Source organism: Protopterus annectens, chromosome 2.part0 (genome assembly GCF_019279795.1).
Source record: "Protopterus annectens isolate FY-2018-M chromosome 2.part0, PAN1.0, whole genome shotgun sequence".
In the NCBI taxonomy this organism is placed as follows: domain Eukaryota; kingdom Metazoa; phylum Chordata; order Ceratodontiformes; family Protopteridae; genus Protopterus; species Protopterus annectens.
Genome location: NC_056728.1, coordinates 597,199,664 through 597,223,645, shown reverse-complemented (window position 1 = coordinate 597,223,645; position 23,982 = coordinate 597,199,664). Strand labels below are relative to the sequence as shown.

The 23,982-nt window shown below is 38.1% G+C and overlaps 1 protein-coding gene across 3 annotated transcripts in view; it reads right to left on the bottom strand.

Moving 5' to 3' along the window:
* Positions 1-23,982, bottom strand: part of TBC1D2 (TBC1 domain family member 2) — a 1,250,316-nt gene that overhangs the window by 454,061 nt on the left and 772,273 nt on the right. For all 3 annotated transcript variants that reach the window (XM_044060977.1, XM_044060978.1, XM_044060979.1), the window contains one exon: positions 9,604-9,714. In XM_044060977.1, coding sequence (XP_043916912.1) covers positions 9,604-9,714 — 111 coding nt within the window. The remainder of the gene's footprint in view (positions 1-9,603; positions 9,715-23,982) is intronic.

The window sequence follows — 23,982 nt, the reverse complement described above, 5'->3', positions numbered from 1 at the left end:
ACAGGCAAAACCTGATGAAGACATGAATAGAATAAGGGTGATTTTCTAAATCTTCTTTATGGTGATGGATGAGTTGGCAAATGCTTAACCAGATAAAAAGTAAGATGTGTGTCATGAAGCATGTTATAGATGTACGACATCACAGTAAGAAATAATGTAATATACAACTGGAACTGAACACTTAATGGTATGGTCAAAAATGAATCTTATTCAACTTATTTATGTCAACACTCCACAGAGAATGTTGCACCTGGCTACATTCACTAGTCAAAGGTCTGTTAGAGAAACTGTTGCCAATCATTTCCTTCACTGTACCTTTACTCGGTATTCAGATAGAAGGGCATGCTTAAGCACCTTTGGGTGAGAAGAACTGGCGTACTTTGGGTGATGGTAACAACTGACTAGGTTTTGCCATAGGACATGAACGGCCATTCACAATCACTCAGCACTAATGTGCTATGGCAATGTCCACACAAATGGGGAAAAAAGTGAAGGCTTTCTTATGGGCCACTTTTTTCCTTAAGCAGGTAAGCTTAATTGCACACTGCTCAGCAAGTGCAAGTAAGTGCACAAGGCAAGAAACAGAAAAAAAAAGCATATGAAGTTCCGATGAAAGTAAATCATAAATCTGGAGTAATAATTTCTACATTTGCTTCACACAACATGGATATGAATCCCAGATCAACTCTGTCAAGGAGCCAAAATCACTGCATTTACAGCTTCTGCCACAGAAACATCATGTGCACATCACTCACTCACTCATTAGTAGTAGTGCACAGCAGTGACAAAACTGCATTCACTAATTAAGATTACAGAAATGACATTTTTAACTCTTTCCTTCAAATATGAGCCCTGTTTGCACTCTAAGTAGTGCTGAAATTCCACAGGCAAAAAAAAACACATATAACAATTTATGTTCCACACAACAAAACACAAGCTGCATTTTCACATCTGCTGCAAACATTCCAAGCAGCATATGGCTTCAGATTGGATTCAAATCCTGTATCCTCTTTATTATTTCTTTAAAATCATTTCATTTAACCCATATGCTACAATGATACTTAGATGTGATGTAGAATTTATTTTCTTATTGGTGTTCAGAGTGCTGTAGCAAAGTGCACCTGTGCCACTTTAAAATGCACTACTGGTGGCATGCCAAATTAAATTTCTCAGTTTGTACCTTGGGTAGTAGACTCGTGTTCTCTGCTTCAAAACAATGTCAGACCAAAATGACCTCTGCCAAAATGCATGCAAATGAGGAAAAATATTGTCAGTAGTAATACATATCAGGGAATAACAATAAAAATGCAGGATTGTGAAGTTTCCTAGATCAGTGCATGTTACGAGCTGATCATATGCTCAGAAAATATGCATTAACTCTGTCAAACAGCACACTATCAGGATATGAACCCTCAATTTAGTGCAATAACAACACATGCTAAATTGTGATTTGTATCCCTCTTTGCCACCAACACAGTATCAGAAAATGTTCCTTTCTCATTTGTTGGAAGATGTCTTAAGCAATGTGATATTGACAAACACTTTACACCTATAATAGCACACACCATATTAATGTCAGGTTGTCAGCACTACCAGCTATGTATTCTCTATTTTCTGAGCATCTTCCCCTCCTCTCAGCTTAACTACAGAAATGAAATGTCATAGACATTTACTTGCATCAATGTGTAGTACAGCCTAGGTGTTTTGTAGTAAAAGGATATCATTGTTAAGGTTGTTCTCATAGCTGTCAATGTGCCTACATATTTTATTTCAAGTCTATTCTGCATGATACACACACTTCAGAGAGAAGAGTCATTTCAGTACTGCTTGTTGTTGCAGTCAGAACAATCAGTAACACTTCCAAGCCATTAGAGGCTAATGATTGTTAATGCTCCTCCCTGCAGTCCTAGGGCATGAGCATGCAATTGTGTAGCTACTTATACCATTGCTTATAGCCTCTACACTATGTGATTTTTTTTTTGGTATTCAGGAATGCTAATAATTTCACAACTCATTTGCATCTTAGTGCTCTGAGGGCTGAATCTACACAACAGAAAAGCAATGGTGTAGCTATGGAAGTGGAAGGAAGGGATAATGACTGGATACAGACAGAGCATTACTGCTAGTTACTTGGAGGAGATTGTTCTACAAATTACTGCACTATTGCATAAGGTATGTTTGTCCTTTTCATAAGCTGCTTACACATTCCTATTTTGAATGTATTTCAATATGCAATAGAAAAATAATTTTGACATGTATACAATTTTAAAAATTGACTGCTGGTATACTACATATATGTCAGTTTGTGATGTGGATTCCAAGTTAGTATGGTTACATCACAGTATTATGTTATCATTTGCTACTGAAATTTCAGCACTTACTGCAGACAACTGTATTGTGTTGATTATTGACTTAAAGAGATTGTGCATGTGTAGCTACTGGAGGTGCTAGGGTTTTCAGATGTCCATTGTCCATTTCTAGAACAGCGGAGAGACCAAAGGAAATTGGGTAGTTGGACTTTGGATTTTTGCCTAGTCATTAATAATCCTGCAATCCAGTAGTCAATTACAAAACTGCTGTTGTCATTGCAGAAATGTTAACATAGTGGATGTAATGTTAATACATTAATGTTTCTTTGGGTGGGTCCTTAGCCTGGGTACAGTCTGAAATGAGCACTTTGTGTTCAAGTTTTTTGTACTGATATATATAATGTGTATACACAGTGGATATAAAACGTTTACACACCCCTGTTAAAATGCCAGGTTTTTGTGATATAAAAATGAGACCACAATAAATCATTTCAAAACTTTTCCCACCTTTAATGTGACCTATAACTTGTACAATTCAATTGAAAAACAAACAAATCTGTTAGGGGAAAAATATAAAAAATAAAAAACATACAATTCCCTGGTTGCATAAGTGTGCACACCCTTAAACTAATATTTTGTTGAAGCACCTTTTGATTTAATTACAGCATTCAGTCTTCTTGGGTACACACCTGCCATCAATTAAAGAGACTCTAATTAACCCCAAATAAAGTTTAGCTGTCCTAGTAGGATTTTCTCTTTACTCAGGTGCCTGCTACAGCAAAAGCCAAGGTTTGCAGAGAGCTTACAAAGCATCAAATGGATCTCATTTATGAAAGGTTTCAGTCAGGAGAAGGGTACAAAAATTTTCCACAGCATTGGATATACCATGGAACACAGTGAAAACAGTCATCAAAAAGTGGAAAAAATATGGGACAACAGTGACTTTGCAAAGAACTGGTTGTCACTCCAAAATTGATGAAAAGACAAGATAAGAACTTGTCAGGGAGGCTGCCAAGAGACCTACATCAACACTGAAGGAGCTGCAGGAATTTTTGGCAAATACTGGTTGTGTACTATGTGACAACAATCTCCTGTATTCTCTATATGTCTGGCTTATGGCATAGGATTGCAAGACTGAAGCCTTTCCTTACGCAGAAAAACACCCGGCTAAAATTTGCAAAACAATACATCAAGTCTCCCAAAAGTATGTGGGAAGATGTGCTATGGTCTGATCAGACCAAGGTTGAACATTTTGGCCACAATTCCAAAAGATACGTTTGGCACAAAAACAACACTTCGCATTATCAAAAGAACACCATCCCCACGGTGAAGCATGGTGGTGACAGTATCATGCTTTGGGGCTGCTTTTCTTCAGCTGGAACTGGGAGTCAAAGTGGAGGGAATTATGAACAGTTCCAAATACCAGTCACTTTTGGCTCAAAACCTTCAGGTGTCAGCTGAAGATGAAGAGGAATTTTACCTTTCAACATGACAATGACTTCAAGAATGCATCCAAATCAACAAAAGAATGGCTTCACCAGAAAAAAATTAAAGTTTTGGAATGGCCCAGCCAGAGCCCGGACCTAAATCCAATAGAATAAATCTGTGGGGTGACCTGAAGAGGGCTGTGCACAAGTGATGCCCTCAAAATTTGACAGATTTGTAGAGCTTTTGCAAGTAACAGTGGGCAAACATTGCCAAGTTAAAATATACCATGCTGATAGACTCCTACCCAAGAAGACTGAATGCTGTAATCAAATCAAAATGTGCTTCAACAAAGTATTAGTTTGAGGGTGTGCACACTTATGCAACCAGCGTATTGTACATTTTTTATTTTTTATATTTTTTTCCCCAACAGATTTGTTTGTTTTTCAATGGAATTGTACTGGTTATAGGTCACGTTAAAGGTAGGAATAGTTTTGAAATGATTTATTGTGCTCTCATTTTTTTATATAGCAAAAACCTGGCATTTTAACAGGGGTGTGTAAACTTTTTATAGCCACTGTATATATGTATCTAAGGTATTTAATGCTATTCTAGACATCTTTATGCGTTACTACTTCTACATCTGAAAATATTGAGACATATGCCTTAGAAGAGAGACAAATTCAATAGAGATTGTGTTGAGGAGTCAATCTGATTGATACGGAGATATTTCTGAAGGGGAAGGCATGCAAAGCATTATTCTCTTGTCCTTGTGTCATTTGCATTGTCATAATTATTATCCTTTTCTACTGCCTTCCCCATTTTATACAGACATCAAAATAATCATATGAAAGACAACCGGCAGATGGCAAGCACAAACTTTCTTTGATTAGAAATAACCATTACTTAGATACAAGTCTGAGGAGAGAGCAAAAAGTATTTTATTCCTTTAAGATCTGAAATTGTTTAACATGACAGTACAGAACCAGGTTTGTATCATTTCCACTCACTATTTCTCTCCTTCTTGTGTTTACTGATTATCACAGGTGATCCTGACAGTGGCAGTGTAAAACTCATACCACCTGATGTCACAGTATTGGTAGCCACTGACGATGATGATGGTGGTGATAAAGAGGCACAGTCAGAGGGTGCAGAGGCTCAGTCTGACACTAAACTTGTGGTTCATATATCCACTGGCCTTATTTCAGACACTTCAGCATGCCTATACATACCTATTCCACTGAGGCCTCAGATATAGGACAAGTTGCAGGTGACACGGTATATGAGGGTACTGTTTTTACTCCAGCTGCAGAGCTGGTGGAGTCAGCCTATAGCCATCATGAGGACATAGCACCACACAGGAGGGTTGCTACAGCTGCTCGAAGGAGGCCTACTATCTATCCTCTTCCTGATACTGTTGTGTCATTACATGCCACCAGATGTATGTATAGGGCTATCATGGAAACACTGGCAAGTTCCACTAGGGCAGCAGAAGAGACTGTACAAGTCCTAAAACATGGTGTATTCTGACGTGCATGACTATCTCAACTGTGTGCGCGACTCACTGGATAGGATGAGTGATACAATGGATCAGACAGTGTCTATGATGGAATGTCTGCTGGGATAGGGCCAGCATGCACGTGTCCATAGAGCCTGATTGTGTTCATGCAGACACACACCCATTTTACAAAAGCCGCCCATACCAGCCCACACACACACAAGCTAAGAAAACCTTAATACTGATTGTGATACATCCCCTGTTAGTGTCCCTGAGATACTTTCTCTTTTACTGAATGTTCTGCATTTCTTACTCTCACACACACTCACTACTTTGGTGCCAGTCTTGGCCTACTGCCCCCCCCCCCCCCAAAAAAAAAAAAAAAAAAAAAAACTGTGCAAATGATGATGACTGTGCCATGTCCTATATTCATTTGGATTTGACTTATGGTTGCTAATATGTCTGATGCACAGAGTGGACAGCTAAGAGAGTCCTTCTCACCATGTTGATTAAATGCACATTCATTACACAACAGGATTTTGGATGTTCTTCTAAACACTTATTTTGGAAGACTTTTTTTAGTTAGTATTTTTAGTCATGCATTCAAATCAGTGAGTCTGCATTCCAGCTTACTGCTATACTTGTGAAATTGCTGATATAATTGTTCTGCTGATTTTGTGTACAGTGGGTAAGTGATCGGCTTGATGCTAGTTATTGCGTACAATGCATACCAGTATATTGTAGATTATTAATCAGATCAGACAATAGTAGGAGAAGTAGCGAACGTAAACTCGTCTTAAGTCAAACAAAACAAAACAAAAAGTAATAATAGAAAATATATAATTGTACAGCATTACTAAGTATTCAAAAGTAATCCAAGCAAGGCAGGCAGCCTGTTTCCAGTTGAAAATCTTTTATTAAGTTATTAAGTTTATTACTTAATAAAGGACTTTCGACTGGAAACAGACTGCCTGCCTTGCTTGGATTACTTTCAAATACTTAGTAATGCTGTACAATTATATATTTTCTATTATTACTTTTTGATTTGTTTTGACTTAAGACGAGTTTATGTTCACTACTTCTACTACTATTGTCTGATCTGATTAATCTATAGTAATTAACTAGAAATATATGGACTGAAAATCTTCCACACAGAGTAGTTTTTTACACTGTTTTGTTTTTGGACCCACTACACTTTAGTGGGTTGTTTTGAGACTTCGGGGATACCACGGAGATTGCTTGTTTTTTATATTGTAGATTATCATTCCTGTTCGCTGAAGGACACTTCACACAGGTCCTGATTGAGTACATTTATGACTATCAGTATGTGCATAGTTTATTTTCTTATACACTTGTTTGTATAATACATGTTCCACACTTACCTTGGCATTACTGCAGTTACAAGTCATGTGCTTTGGGGCTGTCTCTGTTTGATGCTAAACATACACAGACATTACATGGTTAAGTAAAGTTGGTGGATATCAGATGTCATCTCTCTTTTAATATTTGTACATGCTTAGGTTGTTATGTGCATTCATTTGTTGGTGAATGTGTATACTATCACTTGCCTCTTAGCTGCTGAGTGTGTGTGCTAACCTTTGAGTCTTAAGTGGTGTGTGTGCTATCCTTTGCCTCTTAGCCACGGCAAGGGTATACTGTGCATGCCCACATCTGCTGGTCACCTCTGCAGCTGGAGGTTTTCCCTCAGAATCTTCGTCTGTATATACTGAAGGTGCCTGTTGTCAAAGAATGTGTAGTCCTGCCCCCTACTGTTTCCACAAGATGATACTGTGGAACCTGGCACAAACTAAGAACTTCTGCACAGGTGCATGGGTCATACTGCAGGGCACCCCCTGATGTATCTAGCCAGTAGAACTGGGAGTTCAGCATTCCACACACTCCAGGATGTTTCTAGTTTGAGTGTGGGCATCATTGTATCCTTCTTTTGTGCGGGGTGTGCATTTCTGATGGGTGTCATGAGTCACAGTTGCAATTCATAACCTGTATCATCCAGTAGATAGCATTGTGGAACATCACCCCTAGCAAACCTTATGTAAAGCTGTGGTGTGTGCCAGATGTGTGAGTCATGCCAACAATCTGGACTGCTTGCACATGCATTGAGGATGATCCCTCAGGCCTTACAGACAACCTGGCAGTTGAATGAGTAGAACCCCTTCCTGCTGATGTATGTCCTTCCCTGATTATCAGGTGGGGCTTTTATTTCTATGTGAGTGCAGTTTACAGCCTACAAAACTTCAAGGAAGTGTGATGCAGCATACAATTCCTCCATTCTTCTTGCTCTCTCCTTTGGTGTGCATGGAAAACAGATATAGTCCCTTGCATGTTCTAGCACAGCATTAAGACACTGGTACAATATTCTAGGGGTGCAGGCCTGTGACACCCCCACTATATCATCCCAGTAGCCAATACTGCTACACATACCTTAGTTTCCACTGGTGTAGGTTCTCCTCCATTTCCCCTTGGTCTAAGGCAGGGGGCGGCAGAGGCTGCAGCGTTCCTGTAGTGTTTCCCTATCAATTGTTTATCGCTATACTATTTCAATATTGTGAAGACCATGATATGGTAAATGGGTCTGAACACCCTTCTCCTTGGCCAAGGTCTATCATCATCAGCAGCAGCAACATAGATTTGAGCCTACTGCATTGTACACATGCAACAGAACAACGGCAGCCACTATCATGTTTTGTTTTGTAAGAGTGATGGTGGTTGTATTCCAACAGGTTTTGGAGTTCACGGAAAAGAGCTACACCATCTCCACACAGCTAATTTATAGCCTCCTGAATGGCTCTGTAATCTATATTTATACAATGTTTCTCTTAATTCAGTTAACATACTGCAACCCTGATTAAGTTTTTTTTTAGGTTTAAAACTTATATTTTATAACAACTTTGTAAACGTATGATATTTTCTGGATAACAGTTGGTAAAAGTAACTATTTTTCATTTAAGCATACCCTTATTTATTGTTAAACTTTTATGTTGGAATATCTGAATGCAGTAACATTTATTTTTATGAAAATAAATCACTGTAACATACACATCTGTTTTTTAGTTACAATTACGGTTAATGCATATTTAATAGTTTAATACACAATCGTTTATTTATCAGATGGGGCTAGTGAACTTAATGTTGCTTTTTCTTGGATAGTAAGCAATGTTTGAAATGTTTCTTAGCTACATGTACATAAGTAATAGATGCATATTATTGTGACTTAATTTTTTAATATTCTTTTTATGATCCTTGCCAAAGCAAAAATTGTTTGGGTCAGTTCTGTGGGAATTTATAGGGAGTTTATCTTGACATTTGCTATTTTATACTGAATCTTTACCTTCTAATTAATAAATGCATAAGGAGACTTGGTTAGTACCCTGCATCCTTTCACAGAGTTAAGTATTACATGGTCTGGAACCTAAATGTAGCAACTGATTCTAACTTTGTATAACCTAGTGCACCTAAACAACTGGCCAACATTATTTTCTATGCTACACTAGATGGAAGAGACTTTATCACTTGGCACAAGTTATTTTTACAGCACCATAGATGCAGGCTCACTGTTAAACAAGGAAAGGTTTCTGCCTATGAAGTAGGGAGCAAGTTATGAAAGAGGCATAATGCACGGATGAGTGCTTAGCTTTCCACTTGGCAGGATATGGATGATAAGTGGTAAATACGTCTGTGGAGCAGGAGGGCAATGCCACTGACACCACACAAGACTACTTACCATAAATGAAAACTACGTTTGGTAATAAGAGTGCAGCCCAAGATGGTGTGGGCCTTTTTTCATCAGTCTAGTCCTACACAATAAATAAGACAGGCACTCTTTCTGAATACCACTGCCTTCCACAAACTGTTTCCTGTTTGCTCATCACTACCCTATACCCAGACTTACTTAACTGGGATACTGTGAAATCTAGAGAGGTGGGAAACGGTCACCCTGCTGAGTGAGAAAAGATCTTACCACCTTGCCCTTCTGTGTGAAAGTGATGTGCAAAATTCCTACACATTTAATTAGGCAGGTGCAAGTGTACCACACTGTTCAGCACTACAGATCACAGCTACAGCAGAAGTGAAAACAGGCATTGAAGAAATGAACTCCAAAGTACAGATGAAAAAGCAGCACTGGAAAAACTGTTGTATTACTGGTACTCTATGGGGTTAACCTTCAATTTCAGTTAACAAGCATCTTTTATCTCCTAACCACTTTTCAGAAGAGCTCCTTAAACTTAAATGTGAGGACATTGAAAAGAAAACATTAGGAAATGAGAAATGTTAATTTCCATAACAAAATGCAACAGCAGAGTAAGCACTATAGCAAGAGAAAGCACTTGTCTCTCACTTCTGGGCATTTACCTTCATTATCAGATTTCTTTCCTGTTCTGCAGTGCTTCTCCATAACTTGGTCACTTGGTACAGTTCAGAATTAAGGAATCTGTTTTGTAACTTATACGCTCCAATGTCATCCTGGGTTTCAAATAAAACAAAAGCAAATACATTGTTTGATTAGTACTGGACATGTTAACAAAATTATTGAACACATTATTCAACTGCATACAACTGGCAATGGCATTTTTGGATAAATTATCAAAATGAAACAGCATGGTATTTAGCTATAAGCTTGGAGGAGCGAGTTACATTGGTCTGATATTGTTATTAGTATGGCAAATGGAGAAGTTACAGTTAGTGAATTTCATTGCTCTATAGACAGTCCAATCACTAGCACAAATATTTTTGGTTTTGACATTAGCAAAGTGTAATCTCTAAGAATGCACACTTTAATCTAAACCATCCGTATGAAAGGAAAACTTCTCTGATGTCTACAGCAGAAATGAAGAAACCAATGAAATACTGATCTGTGACATAATTAAATGAAAATAACCGTATATGTGTAGCGGTAGTGCCATAGAGGGATAAAGTCCAGACTACAGCCCCTGGGTTCAGTTAGCAGCTTGGGTCTCAGTTCCTGAGTGTACCATGTGACATGGAGAAGAAGTCGGGAACATAAGTAGGCCAAAAAATTCAGAACTCCCCTGGAAGAAGGTGATAGCATGACTTGTCAACAGTTGTGGTCTTACTTACCATGTACTGGTGCTTCCTTTTTAGACTAATACCAGCAATTGTGCATGGACTAGGAGTGACTCTACCCATCTCCCAAAGCTGCAGTATTCCCCCAAACCCACTTTAAGCCTAGCCTGCCTGCCATTCTGAGCCCTAGTCCCCATTCAGACTACAAGAGTGGCTCTGTCCTCACCGGTCTATTACTCCTTGTCATTCCTCCATACACCTGCTCTAACAGGTGCCCAAGCTGCTAAATGAAAACAAACCGGCTGGGTAAGAGTTGGAGCTTTTTTCTTGTATGTTTCTGATGTTGGTTACAATCATAAGCATTGTTTAACAACGCTTCTATGATTCATTGTATTTATAAAATGTACAGACTGTGTACTACGCCACATTCAGATGCCAATATGCCAATAAAACAAAAAGCTGTAAAATTTCCAATCTGTGGTGCAAAAGTTTAAAATACAGTTATTTCAGATAGAGAATAAATTCTTTCCAGTATCTGCAGTTTATCGTGTATTTCACTTTACATTTCTCATATATGTGAAAATAGAAAGACAACACAGTCATTATTTATAGACAGGATGTAGATTCTAGCACATAAATCTGTGGAACGTTGCTCATTCACGCCTACAGCACCTTTCTTTATACTTCCAGTTCACACTCATAGCACCTTATGGTGACTGGGTCTGACTTCATTTACTATGAGATTTACCAACTAATAATATGCAGTATTAGAAAGGGCAAGGAGGTATTAACAAAATGATGCTAATATTGTTAGTCTATGATGCACAGAAATGAATCACAGTTTGTCAGTTATTCATAAATTTTCATAATCCCAAGGTCTACATGTTATTCAGAGATACGGTATGATATGCCACGCTGGAATTCAGGAAACTTCGTCGTCAGTAATGGTCCATTTATATCCCAATATTCCTGAGATATTACTAGTTATTTTTAGTAATTATGAAAATAAACAATAGTTCCACATGCACTCAATACTTCAAAAACAAGTGACTTGCAAACTGTTGCATGACATCAGGTGAAACCGTAGATGTTGTTAAAGAAAACTAATTTAGACAGTTGCACTGTAAGTTCCACATCTTGACAGATATTCAGTGTTATTGATATTGCTTTTTATGGAATTAAGCATATGTTTCATATTTCTGTAAATATCTCAGTAAGTATGCACCAAACAGGAATTTCTTGTTGCCATGTGAAAGATATGTCTGGTTAACAAAAATGTTCTAACAACACATTTTTAAGTTGCACAGTTTCTAAGATATGACAATTATTTGAGAAAGTGTAGCAAAAATATAATTTTGGGTTTGTGTGCAAACATTTGTGGAAAAACTATGAATGCACTGACTATTATCACTCTAAAGAAAACTTCTTACTGATAACATTGCTATTTGTACGGTCTTAATTGAGTTTGTTGTTCACAAAGTACTTGCATTTTTTTATTTTTCACTTTTTAAGTTTATTTTTCAGAAAATGCTCTGGAATGCAATATGTGTTTCAGGCTGACAGAGGTATGACATTCCACAGGTGTTTAAGAAACCTCTGATGAATTAGTGCTCATTATACATTATATTCTGCTTACAGCATTTCACAGTTTTGAATGCCTTCTTTCACATAAAATGTGCCCTAGTTGTTGTGGCTACATTTTCTTAGTACAGCTGTACAATGACAACAAACTAAGTTGCACATAGTAAACTGTAGCATTGCACAATACACTATGTAAGGACATGTTTACTGCCACTTTCTGCAGTAGTGAAATAAACACTTGCATATAAACAAGCCCATTCATTCAATCACAACAGCAGGTTAAGCGGGAGAGAAACATAAGTTTTCTGACATATCTCAGTAATATTCATTAGCTTTGTTTTAGAATTACATTATTTGAGATCTGAAGCCCACTCAGTTTTTAGTCACCTTTCCTGGCCTAGTCTTTTTATTCTGATCAGTGATTTAAAAAATATGCTCTATACTGCATTAGGGTGGATTAGAGTACTAGATGGCTGGATTCTACTTCAGCTTGTCTTCTAATATCACTCAGTTTAGAAATCAGTGCTTTGCACTATACTTGCTGTTATGACACCACTGATTAGTAACTATATGTACTTTGCTATTTTCATGAGTGCACATTGTTTACATTTTTGGGAAAATCACAAAAGAAGCTTCACAGACGAAATAAAGATAAAGTGTGTATAAGAAGGATAATCTACTCCAATTTTACAACAACCAGCACAGTAATAAAAATGTATTCTAGTATCAGCAAAAGCAAAATGGGTTGTTTTATTGTCTGAACCTTCATGTGACTGAATACCAAACCCAGCAAATTATGAAACTTATGAGTTCTGTAAACCTAAACACAAGTCCAGCTGACTGGGGCTGGGCAGACTATTGCATGCGTGGACAGAAACTGCTACTGACTCGTATATAATATCTTACAGGTACCAGCATGTACATACAAAGCATCTGAGTTGCTTGTTTCATACTCATCTCTCTACAGAAATAGCTATCCAATTTTACAATTTATAGCACAAAATGTTCACACACTGATCATGCCTGTAGATGCAGAAAGCTCTCTTGTGTAGTCATGTCAGCAAGTCTATCTGTATTTGTTTGTGTGTCTGCCAAATGACACATGATAGTATATCCGTTTAGCTGTCCTGCTGTGATGACAATATATTTCACAAAATGAGCTGGAAGCGTATGAATGTTCTCTGACAGACATTGTAACAGTACAGCTATCACATAAATGGCGAAAACTGAAAAAAGTTGTAGATGCGGGCTGATAGTTCCCTGAAATATCATGTCACTGGATTAGCTTACTGATCACGTGGCCAGTGATGACACAGCAGTAGCTGTGCATTATAGCTTACTGGAAGAAGTTAAGAATGCAGTATCTGAGAACATACCTTGGGAACAAGTTGTCTTATCAACACACAAGGTCAGTAACAAATCAGACAATTACACTGCAGTGGCAAAAGAAAGGAATATCAAAATGGTTGAGGTGCTGAGTTCACATGCTGATGCCACTGAATTAATGCAACAGGAAGATAAGGTGCTTAAAAAGCAGTGTGGGTGCATCAGTTTGGTGAATCTGAATGGGTAAAGGAGAGATAAATTAATTCTGAAGACAGGACCCAAAGAAAAATGATCTTCATATTATCGGAATACCTGATAAAGAAAAAGTAATTACTCTATGGTACACGTGGAGGAGAAGTGGAGGAGAAGTGGGCAAACTGCACAGTGTTGCATTTAAGTTAAATCAAAACTCATCAAGCACACCAACATTTCTTGCCATATCTAGTGATTCCTACTTGACAACTACGGCATGTCTTGGTTTGTTATGAAACACAAACTGAAGGAGTAGATATTTGTCTTCTTAAGGAGACCTGGTAAAATTTGAGCAAAATAAATTTGTTTTTCTGAGAATGACAATGGCATTCAGACTCAGTACAAACGGGCATAGTTTTTGGTACCTATGCAAAAGTGCAGAATGAGGAAGACGAAGTTCTGAATGTTAAATCCGGCCACATTCAGGGTACATTTACCCAGAAAATTTAAAATGTTGAGTGACTTGCAAGAAACAGTTTGTTTTTTGAAACATATGCTACATCAGCTGAGAGGATGGCTCCTTGACTATAGCTGCGGAAGAACCAACAAATGAGTCTAAAACATCATTGGACTGTTTAAATCGGGCCAATGGAAATATGACACAATTTCTGAGATATCTGAGTCAGAAGACTCCCATAGTTTCAAGAACCATGAATTCCTAAAACTGGATAGACATCTCTACCACTGGTTTTGAAGCAACCTTCCTTTAAGGAGGTGTGGATATTTAGTTTTAAAAAAATCTTATTTAATTATTTTTTCTCTGATGGATGACGTTGCAACTACTAATTGGTCTTACATAGGATTTCCCCATGTTATAAGAGATTTTTGGGGAGGGGGGGGTGTTTAGATTTTGTTTCCTGATTGGTGGTTTGAAATACAACTTACTTGAATAGAAACAAGGGTGGACTGATGGTTTGAGTCCTTTCTGATCCTTATCTTTGCAGACTGTAACAGACGCATTTACATGGTGGGTTTAAAACTATTACAGATCAAACCAAGGATTACTGTTCCCTCTACTATACAAGACTAAGACACAACAAAAGATAACTAGGGCTAAAATAACAGAATTAAAAAATATTACAACTTAAAAAAAACATTTAAAAAACATTTGGGTAATGCCTTGACAAAGGTTGCTTCATCATATCCACCAGACACCTTAAGGGGATCCCCCTTTGTTTAATATTCTGTTCTTTCAAAAGCTGTCTTTACTTTGGATTAAGTCTGATTCATGTTTTTAATTATTTCTTAGATCTTTTTTCATCACTCTAAATGTTATGCCTAATCATTATATCATATAATGTTTTACTGTTCAGCTAGCATACTTGTAATTTCCAGATCCATTCTGTCTCTAAAGATGTCTAGTGGCCAAAACCAATCTGCATAACAATTTTTGTCTCAATGGGTGGTTTGCTCCCAAAGTTCAGCCACTGACTATGCCCATTTTACCTCTTTTATGTTTTGTAAATGGTTTCTGACACCCTGTTGAAGTTATTTATTAGCTAGATCCTTTTTGCCAGAAAATAAAAGCTTCCTACTTTTAAAGTATTTATATTTCACTAGATGTTTCCCTGTTGAAGTTGTTGTAACTCAGACCTTTTTGCTAATGATAACCTCATATCTTTCCTCTATTTATATTTTACCTGAATGTGTAATATGCCATGCGCCTTCTTTTAAGGGGCTCTTTTAATTTTAAAATGGTCATTTACACAAAGATGTGACGAGCAAATATAACAGAAAGAATATAAAAAAATGCATTAACGTTTATTCAAGGCAATGCAACAGAAACTGAGTTAAAAGTGATAACAGTTAGACACCCAGAGTGTTATTAAATATACAACTACAGAATACTCAGATCCCTGTTTTTACTTGTATTTAGATTCCAGAATAGAAGAATCAGATCCCTTTTTCCTACCGTTTCAGTTTCAAGAACCATAAGAGGGAACTGTAAAAGGCTGTTCAACTTGTAGCAAAGCAGAGCTGATAAAGGCACTTCAAGTGTTATGCCTAAGAACACGGATTGAACTGGAGAGTGTATTTCATCAAACTGTTGGACTACTTATTTTTGAATGGTATAAATGCAGTGCACTGCTTATATTATGTACATTGAAATTATGTCTGAGGCTTACTAATTATTGACTGTAAGCTCTCCAGGGTCCGAGGGGATTGGTTTAGACTGATGATGTGTTCTGTATAACCTGGTCAGCAAATGGAATTTTCTGGGCTGATATCGAGTACTTGTACGAGTCATCTGCAACAATGGTATGGGCTTCTTGGGAATGCTTTATATGTAATACAGAGATATGCAGTCTGTCCACACTTAATTTTGGGTAACCACAGTCCTGACTGCTCATGCGGTTTAATCTCAACTGGTACTGTATCAAACTTCTAAATTAATATCACCTGGGAACAAAATGGTTTCATCAGGCAAAATGGTGACCAGTGAACTGCAGGTCAACAGAAGTCTAGACTGGTTAAATGAACTTTTTAGATAGGGGTGTTTTGTTCTTCTTCCTTTGCAGGTGTTTTCCAACTGACCTAGGGTAGCCAGTATTGCAATTCTTACTATGCATATGTAACTAGAGTTGCTAATGATGTTACAGGTTACACAGAAAAAATGTTTTATTGTGTAGCCTGATGAAGTATGACTATAGTCTGTATTTACAAAGACTCAGTATTATGCTCTAGAAATTCAACTCAACCCCCCCCCCCCCATCTATCCCACACACAACACCTGAATATGATCCCCCAGGTATCACACAAGACCATATCCTAGAAGCACTATCAAAAGCAGAAAATACTGCATCGAAGAGTCCAGACAATATCCATGGATGCATACTGAACATCATGAAGCAAAATTTAGCCACAGCAGTAACAATGCTGTTCAACCATAGCCTCCATACTGGGTTTGCATCACGTGAATGGAGAAAAACAAAAGTTATTCTCTGCATAAGGGAGGACCTTTCACAGACCCAGGCAATTATGGTCCTATCTGACCTGCCTCATATACAAAGCCATGGAAAGAATTATCATTGAATTAATCAGTATGGACATAGGGAACCTGAAAACACTGGATCCATCTCAGTTTGGATTTATCAAAGGCAGATCATGCTTATTAAACTCGATGGACTTTTTTTGAAAAAGTGACCGAAGCAATGGACAAAGGTAAAATGGTAAATACCACCAACCTTGAACTGGCCAAGCCTTTTGACTCTATTCTCTACTCAGGCATAACCGAAATGCTTACCAAACTAGGGATAAAATCCTATATCACCTGCCATATCACCAAATGGCTCAAAAACAGAACACAGGAGATCAAAACAGGGGAAGCTATCTCAACTAAAGACCAGCCACCAATAAAATTTCCCAGGGCTCGGTGAAGGAACCTCTTCTGTTTGGTATCTACTTGTCAGAAGTTAAAGCCAATACTAAAATACTCTAGGTTACTAAACATACAGATGACTACAAGCTATGTGCAATTATCAAATCCCCAAAAGACTTAGCCATTCTGTAAGAGGGTTTGTCCCAAACAAACAACTAGTTCCAGAATCGTGGTTTAAATCTACATGCCAAATATACATTATTGTATCCTTAGAGAAGTTGTCTGTCCAGGGGAATTACCACAATGATAATGTACTCCTATGAGTTGCCCAGTGCCCATTTGTTCAGAATTTAAGAACATAGATGGACAGTGGCCTAGCTTTCAATCAACACATATGGTGAGGAAATCCATCTATATCGTGCAGCTCATTAACAAAAGGATTGCTTCTAGGTCCAAGGATGTCATTGTCCCTCATTATGCAGCCATCTTAAGGCTAACCGTTGAGTATAATGCCCCATTGGCATGTATCTGTCCAGACACATACAGCAGCTGGAATGCCTACAGAGATACCTTATAAACAGGATATTAGGCTTAAACAATTTGCCCTGCATGGGCCACCTCAAACCCGTCACTTTACTTGATCTCTTGTGGACTGCTAACAGGTGAGCTCTGCCAGATCTAAATAATTTCTGCATCATCAACAGAACAGTTTGGAGTGAAAGGTATATCTTGCAGAGGATACCACTGCTCCGGAAAAGACTCCTCATTCATGAAAAAACAAATAAATAAATAAATAAATAAGCTCATTACTGTCCAAATTCAAACAGAACTTGGATCTATAGAAGTGAAGTATGAAATTTATCCCAGGGCTCTACCTTTACTACTAAATGATTAAGGCATCTTCTAAATGTTTTTAACCCATGGTTGGGGCCTTACAAAATAACTATGGTATGACCCCAGTTATTAGCACTAGATGTAATATAATTATAGTCCATGAAGTTATAAGGTTAATCTAAACACTAAACTGGATAGGTGATTCCAAACACCAAACAGGAATTTTGACTATGCTTAAAATGTCCCGCAAAGGTAGTTGGCTTAGTACTAGCCTATGAACTAGGGGGAGACCAAGGGAATACCTAACTCTTTTGTTATCTTTGATAATGCGTGCAGAGCCACATCTATGTCATTTGGATGGCACCCTAGGAAGTTCTTAGACTGGTGCTTCCTCAATTCAAAGGTGAGGACAAAACAGTTGAGTAAAACCTATTTACCTGTAAAAGTAGATGCTCAAATTTCACACTGTCTCAGTGGCATATGGGTTCTGTGTTTGCACAAACCCAACCCTGACAGTTTTCCAGCGCTCAGAATCCTCTCCTCTGACTCTGTGTGATAACAGATTGACTAAGCCCTCCCATCAGGTGGAGCCTAACCCCCAGTCACAGAAAGTCAGTTGCTCAGGTTTTTATTGCCATGTAAGAAGAACAATGAAGGACCAAAAGCAAGCATTGCCTGAAACCAACCAATTTACATCCATAAAACACTAGCACAAACAACCAAAACCAAGCAACATATATTGAATACCTTCAATATATATATATATATATATATATATATATATATATATATATATATATATATATATAAATAAAACAAAAGGAGATGGTGGGTAGGTGTTGCCGCTGAGTCGGGGTGAAACTTGAACATTTGTACATTTGCTGTTACAGGTAAGCAGGACTTGTGCATCTATACTATGTACATCATTAACAGTGCCTTAGTGGTATATGGGCAGATTCCTAAAGCTTGCCATACCTGGGAGGGGGAGGAAGGATCAAGGAGCCCCTGGAGAACAGTCACCACAAAGCCTCCTCTGGAACATGAGAACGAATCCAGTTTGCAGTGTTTTGTAATTGTATGAGCAGAGGACCAGGTTGCTGCTTTTAGAGTCCACTCCTTTCCAATATGCCACTGAACAGGATAAAGCTTTGGTGGAATGTGCCTTAACCTTGCCTGGAATAAATTTACCATGGTGGGAGCAACAAAAAACAATAGCACAGGACAACCAATGAACAATTGTTTGCTTAGGGACAAGATGATACTTCTTAACCCCAAAATAGGACAAAAAAACAGCTGTTCAGCTTTTCTGAAGGGTTTAGTTCTATCATGGTAGTACCTAAGCTATCTATGTACATCCAAGGTTTGAAGAATCTTGTTTCTCTTGTTTTGGGGTTCCTGAAAGAAAACTATGAAATGATGGCTTGAATCTGGATAACTTCAGAGAGAACATTTGGTATGAAGGAAGGATTACTGCACAGACCAACCTTTTCCTTGTGGAAAATCAGATGAGGTTGGCCCACCATGAGAAATTGCAGATCAAAGACTCGCTTTGCAGATGTCAGAGCAATATGCAAAACAGTTTTCCAAGTGATGAACTTCAAATCAGCCTGAAAAGCTGGTTCAAAAGGAGAAAAGGTCAATTTTTCAAGAGCAAAGTTGAGATCCCAAGGAGGAGGAATTTGCTTTTGAGGGAGGTCTCAACTGCAACACTCCTTTCATAGATTGTTTGACCACAAAAACAGACGAAAGAGGGGGATCCATGGGTAGACAAGATAAGATGGCTTCACCACTGAGTATTTCACACAAATATTCAAAAAAAGGCACAGACATCATACTGGGCCCTCAGATATTGGTTAAAAATCTCTTCCATTTGAAAACTTAAGATTTTATGGATACATGTTTTTTTGCCTCCTTCAAAACTTGCTGCACATCTTCATGGAACAAGTGCCTAAAAGGTATAAAGACAAACCTCTAGGCTGTCGGTAGCAATTGCTTTAAGCTGGGGTGCAACAGTCACCCCTGACACTGTGTGAGCAGATCCACACTATGGGCAAGCTTGTGGTACTTGCTCTTGAACAATCTATTAAAAAGGGAAACCAACTCTGCTGGGTCAAAAGGGAATCACCACAACGATCTTTGGTGATTTTCTCTAAATCTTCAGAAGTAAGCTTACTTACTTAAGTTTTTGTAAAAAAGGAATGTATTTAATGTTTTAGAATTCTGCAAACTGAACTACTGTTGTGTTATTCAAAGAATTTATTGTACAGTTGTTTTAAGCTTTTCTCCCCAGGCCTCCGCTGAAAATGGGCTCCTGGCCCAGTCGGACTGTCCTGGTTAATAAATAAATAAAAGTACCTTGGTTATCATTGGAAAGAGTGGAAATGCACAAAAGAACATTCTTGACCAAGAGAAAGAGAATGCTTCTGTCCTCCAAGCATGGCTGCAAGGATGTCTCAATCAGAATGTTTCCAACTGTCTGTTTTGAAAGGAGGTGAACAGAACTATTTGAAGTGTTCCCCAAATCTGGACCTAATCCAAGCAGACCTCTGCCTGAGTTTACACTCCTTAGGGTCTGTCCAGGATCTGCTCAGTGTGTCTGACATTATGTTTTTCTATGACGGGATGTGTGAGTTCTGAAATGTCACAGAATGTCACAAGGCTAGCTGGTAGACCATCACTGCCAATCACTAAAGAGGGTATGACCTTGTACCACCTTGTTTGTTCAAGTACCACATGACTATAGTGTTGTTTGTAAGCAATAAAAGGGGATCTGGAGATCATAAATGGCAAAGAACTTTAAAGGTCTGAATCACTGCTAACACTTCTTTCATATTTATGTGCTTTGTAGCATCCAAAGAACCCCATTTGCCTTCTATTTGAATTACCCCTGTACACTGCTCCCCATGCAAAATCTGAAAAGTCTGTCTACAGTGACTGAAATGGGGTATGAAGGCAGAAGGATAAGAAAGGATTAAGAGACATCTGATCCAGCCACCACTGTAACTCTTGTTTCACAAAATCCTGCACTGGTACCTGGATTCTAAGGGATGCAGGCGTCCAAGTTCAACAACTTTTTAAGTACCACTGAATCTTTCTCATGTGGAATCTGATCAATGGTGTCATGAGAATCACTGATGCCATGAGAATGAGAATTTTGAGAAACTCTCTTGTGGATGAACCTTCTTAAAGAGAGAAATCCCTGAAAATGTTCTGAAAAGCCAGAACTTTGACTTCTGATAACAAGAACATACTTTTTTGTCTGTCATACCCCCTAGAAAGACAATTCTTTGTGAGGGTGTGAGACAGAACTTTTTGAAGGTTCAAATTGAAGTTAGGAGCAATTGGAGTGTGATAAGCATCCTTCAGATGTAAAGTCACAGTGAAACAGTGGTGCAGAAGAAGGAGTAAGATCATCTCCAGGTTTTTTTGAATTTGGGTACTTTCAGAAAAGTATTTAGTTATGACAAATCTAACACTGGTCTCCATGACAGTTCCTTTTTGGGTATCAAAAAGATTCTTGTTTTAAACCCTTTTTCTTTTTGTGGTACAGGAACTGGTTCTATGACCACTGCTTACGACTTCTGAAGGAGTACTGTTGAAAACAGATGTGTCTGGTCTGCTGGTGTGGGGAGATTTCTCTGAAGGGAGGAGGATTATCTGTCCACTGCCAAGAGCATTCTCACTGAATTATTCTCGGCACCCACTTGTCTAAGACTATTTATGGCTAGGCTTCAAAGATGAGTGAATGCCTAGAGGAATGAAAAATGGAAGAGAACAAGAGGATTGGAAGGAATGGCCTGAGTCTTGGCATAGTCATTCTTTAGCAGGGGAATGATCTTTTTGGGGTGGGGGGGGGGACTTTTGTTTGGCTTGGAAGCATTATCCTCCAGCCATTTTTCTTGGTAACCTGACTCTTGCTAGGCTGGGATTTTTGTATGTTCTGCCCTTTGAAGTTGGACACCTTGTTAAGGAATAACCTGGGAATATGAAACATTCTAGATACTCCATGCATCAACTGACCTCTGTTATCTCATTGCTTCAGAATCTGGGTAGCAGCAGGACAAAACACAAATTCAGAACTCGAAGCATTCAAAATCTCATTTTTTAAATCCTCACAAAAATTCCGGTTATGTAACCAAGCATACCTTCTTAATACAACAGAAGCAGCTGCACGTCTAGAAATTGTATCCGCACCTTTCAAGACACTCCTCAAAGCATGTTATGAAACTCGAGTCATATCAGAAACAATCTCATTCATATAACACTTCTATTCAGCAGGCAAAGTTACAGCTAAGTCATCTAAACTATAAGTACATTGCAAAATAAAATTTCCACAGTAAACCCCGATAATTTAAAATTCTAAAGACTAAATTACTAGACTGAACCAACTTTATATCCTGTAATTCTAACCATTAGCCAATTTTATACAGATGTCAAGGTTCTCTCGTTAGAGTTGGCAGCTTGAGAAATTGCAGGTGGGTCAGTTGAAAAATAAGCAGAGAGCTGCAAAATTAAAGTACACCTTGTATTTCCTCATAGCCTTTTTAGGAACTGGTTCACTAGCCAAAAAGGTTTCACATGCAGTTTTACAGACATCTCTTAAGGCCGGAAACAGAGGAGGAACTCACAAAACATTTGCAATCTCATCCCCAATAAGACTGTAAATTATGATTATCCCTGGTGTAGCTCCAGATTGCTTCCAGTCAAATACATCGCTAAAGCTATTCAGCATCTGTGGAAAGGTGAACACTTGTGTTTGGGTTTTTGAACCTTCTCACCTTCTGAAGAATCTGACAGTATGGATTCAAAATGTTAACTATTGTCTGCATCAGACTGATATGACTAAAGAAAATGACGACATATTTGCATGCTGAGCATCTAGTACAACCACTAGTGCCCAGTATACCTAAAATGCTGCATAGCTTATCCAATGGCTTAACAAATGGAATGTTGTTAATTTCTTTAGTCATATCAATGATGTTCCCTTTAGTCCTAAAGGACATTTTACTTGTGTAACATATAATGTTATGTTCTCAGAGAAGTTTTAAACTAAGATTACAAAAGCACATTAGAGACATAAAAAGGGAAAAAGTTACTAGTCCTGTTGCCATACATTTTAAGTTGCTTCATAACAGCAATCCACACTCTTTGCAAGCCAGCATCCTACAAGTTAATTGGGGTGTTGGCAACTCTGAGTTTAAGAATAAACATTTGTTATATAAAGAAAGTATTTATATTTTAAAATATAATCCTTTTAAGTCCTTGTGGACTAAATACTGAATGTTCATGGAAACTTTTGATTTAACTGTTTTCTAAGTATAATAGAAATACAGTATTTAATGTTTTAGATATTAATTAATTAGTTGTTTTATAATTGAGAGTTAATGTTTGTATAAAATGGCAGTGCACTGTTTTTTCTTTACTGATGTACTCCTTGAATGCATTTCTTGCCGAAGTGCTATAGACTGGACATACTCTTATTAATAAAGTGCAAGTTGGTAATTTCAATAGAAAATGATGAAATCCTGGACATGCCACTGAGAAGCATACTTCTCAACATCGTAGCACAAAAAATTTAGACAAAGCCTAAAATAATGGGGGAACATAGGCCCAGATTTTAGATATTGCTCTTAAAACATAGAAAGTTGCTAGAATAACAGGATTTGTGTTAGCATGCATTTTCTGAAGGATATGAAATCTGAAACTCAATTGTGTGTCATTATTTAGTGTCTTCAGTCCTCAGTGATTTGACAGAAAACCACAAATTTTATGAGGAACAGACCAAAAGTATGAGGCAAAAATCTAGATGGTAAGAGGTATGCTGGGAAGTCTGTGGGCAAAACCCCAGGTAGCAATGGTTTACCTATGCAGCCATGGACCTGTAATAAGGTGTAATCAAGAGATACAGGTTCATAGGTAGGTACTAGGCTATCTGCCCGAGGGCATTTATAAGCCTAGCCACAGTGTGTCGGCTTTCGCTGCTCCGTTGATTAATTAACTGATCCTCTGTCAAGCAAAGCCAATGAAGTGATACCAGGGGTGTATTTTCTGTTCCCCATCCACTCGTCAAGGTTTCTCTTGAAGAGTGTTAGTGAGGGTCTCTGCCTGATGTAATTTGGAATTTTGTTCCAAAGCATGGGGAGTCTCTGTGACAGGAATCTATCCCTCCAGCATGTTCTATTTATTGTTGTGGCGAGGTTTAGCTCACTAGAGAGCATGGCTCGCAGTGACTTGGATTTCTTTAGGTGGAGCATGTCTATCAATTCTGAGTTGGACATGGCTTTGTAAGTCAAGCAGAGATCATCTCTGAGTAAGCGATATGCCACTGAATACAGCTGGATTTTTTTCAGTCGGGCTGCATCGGACATATGTTTGAGACCAGTAATCCTCTTGGT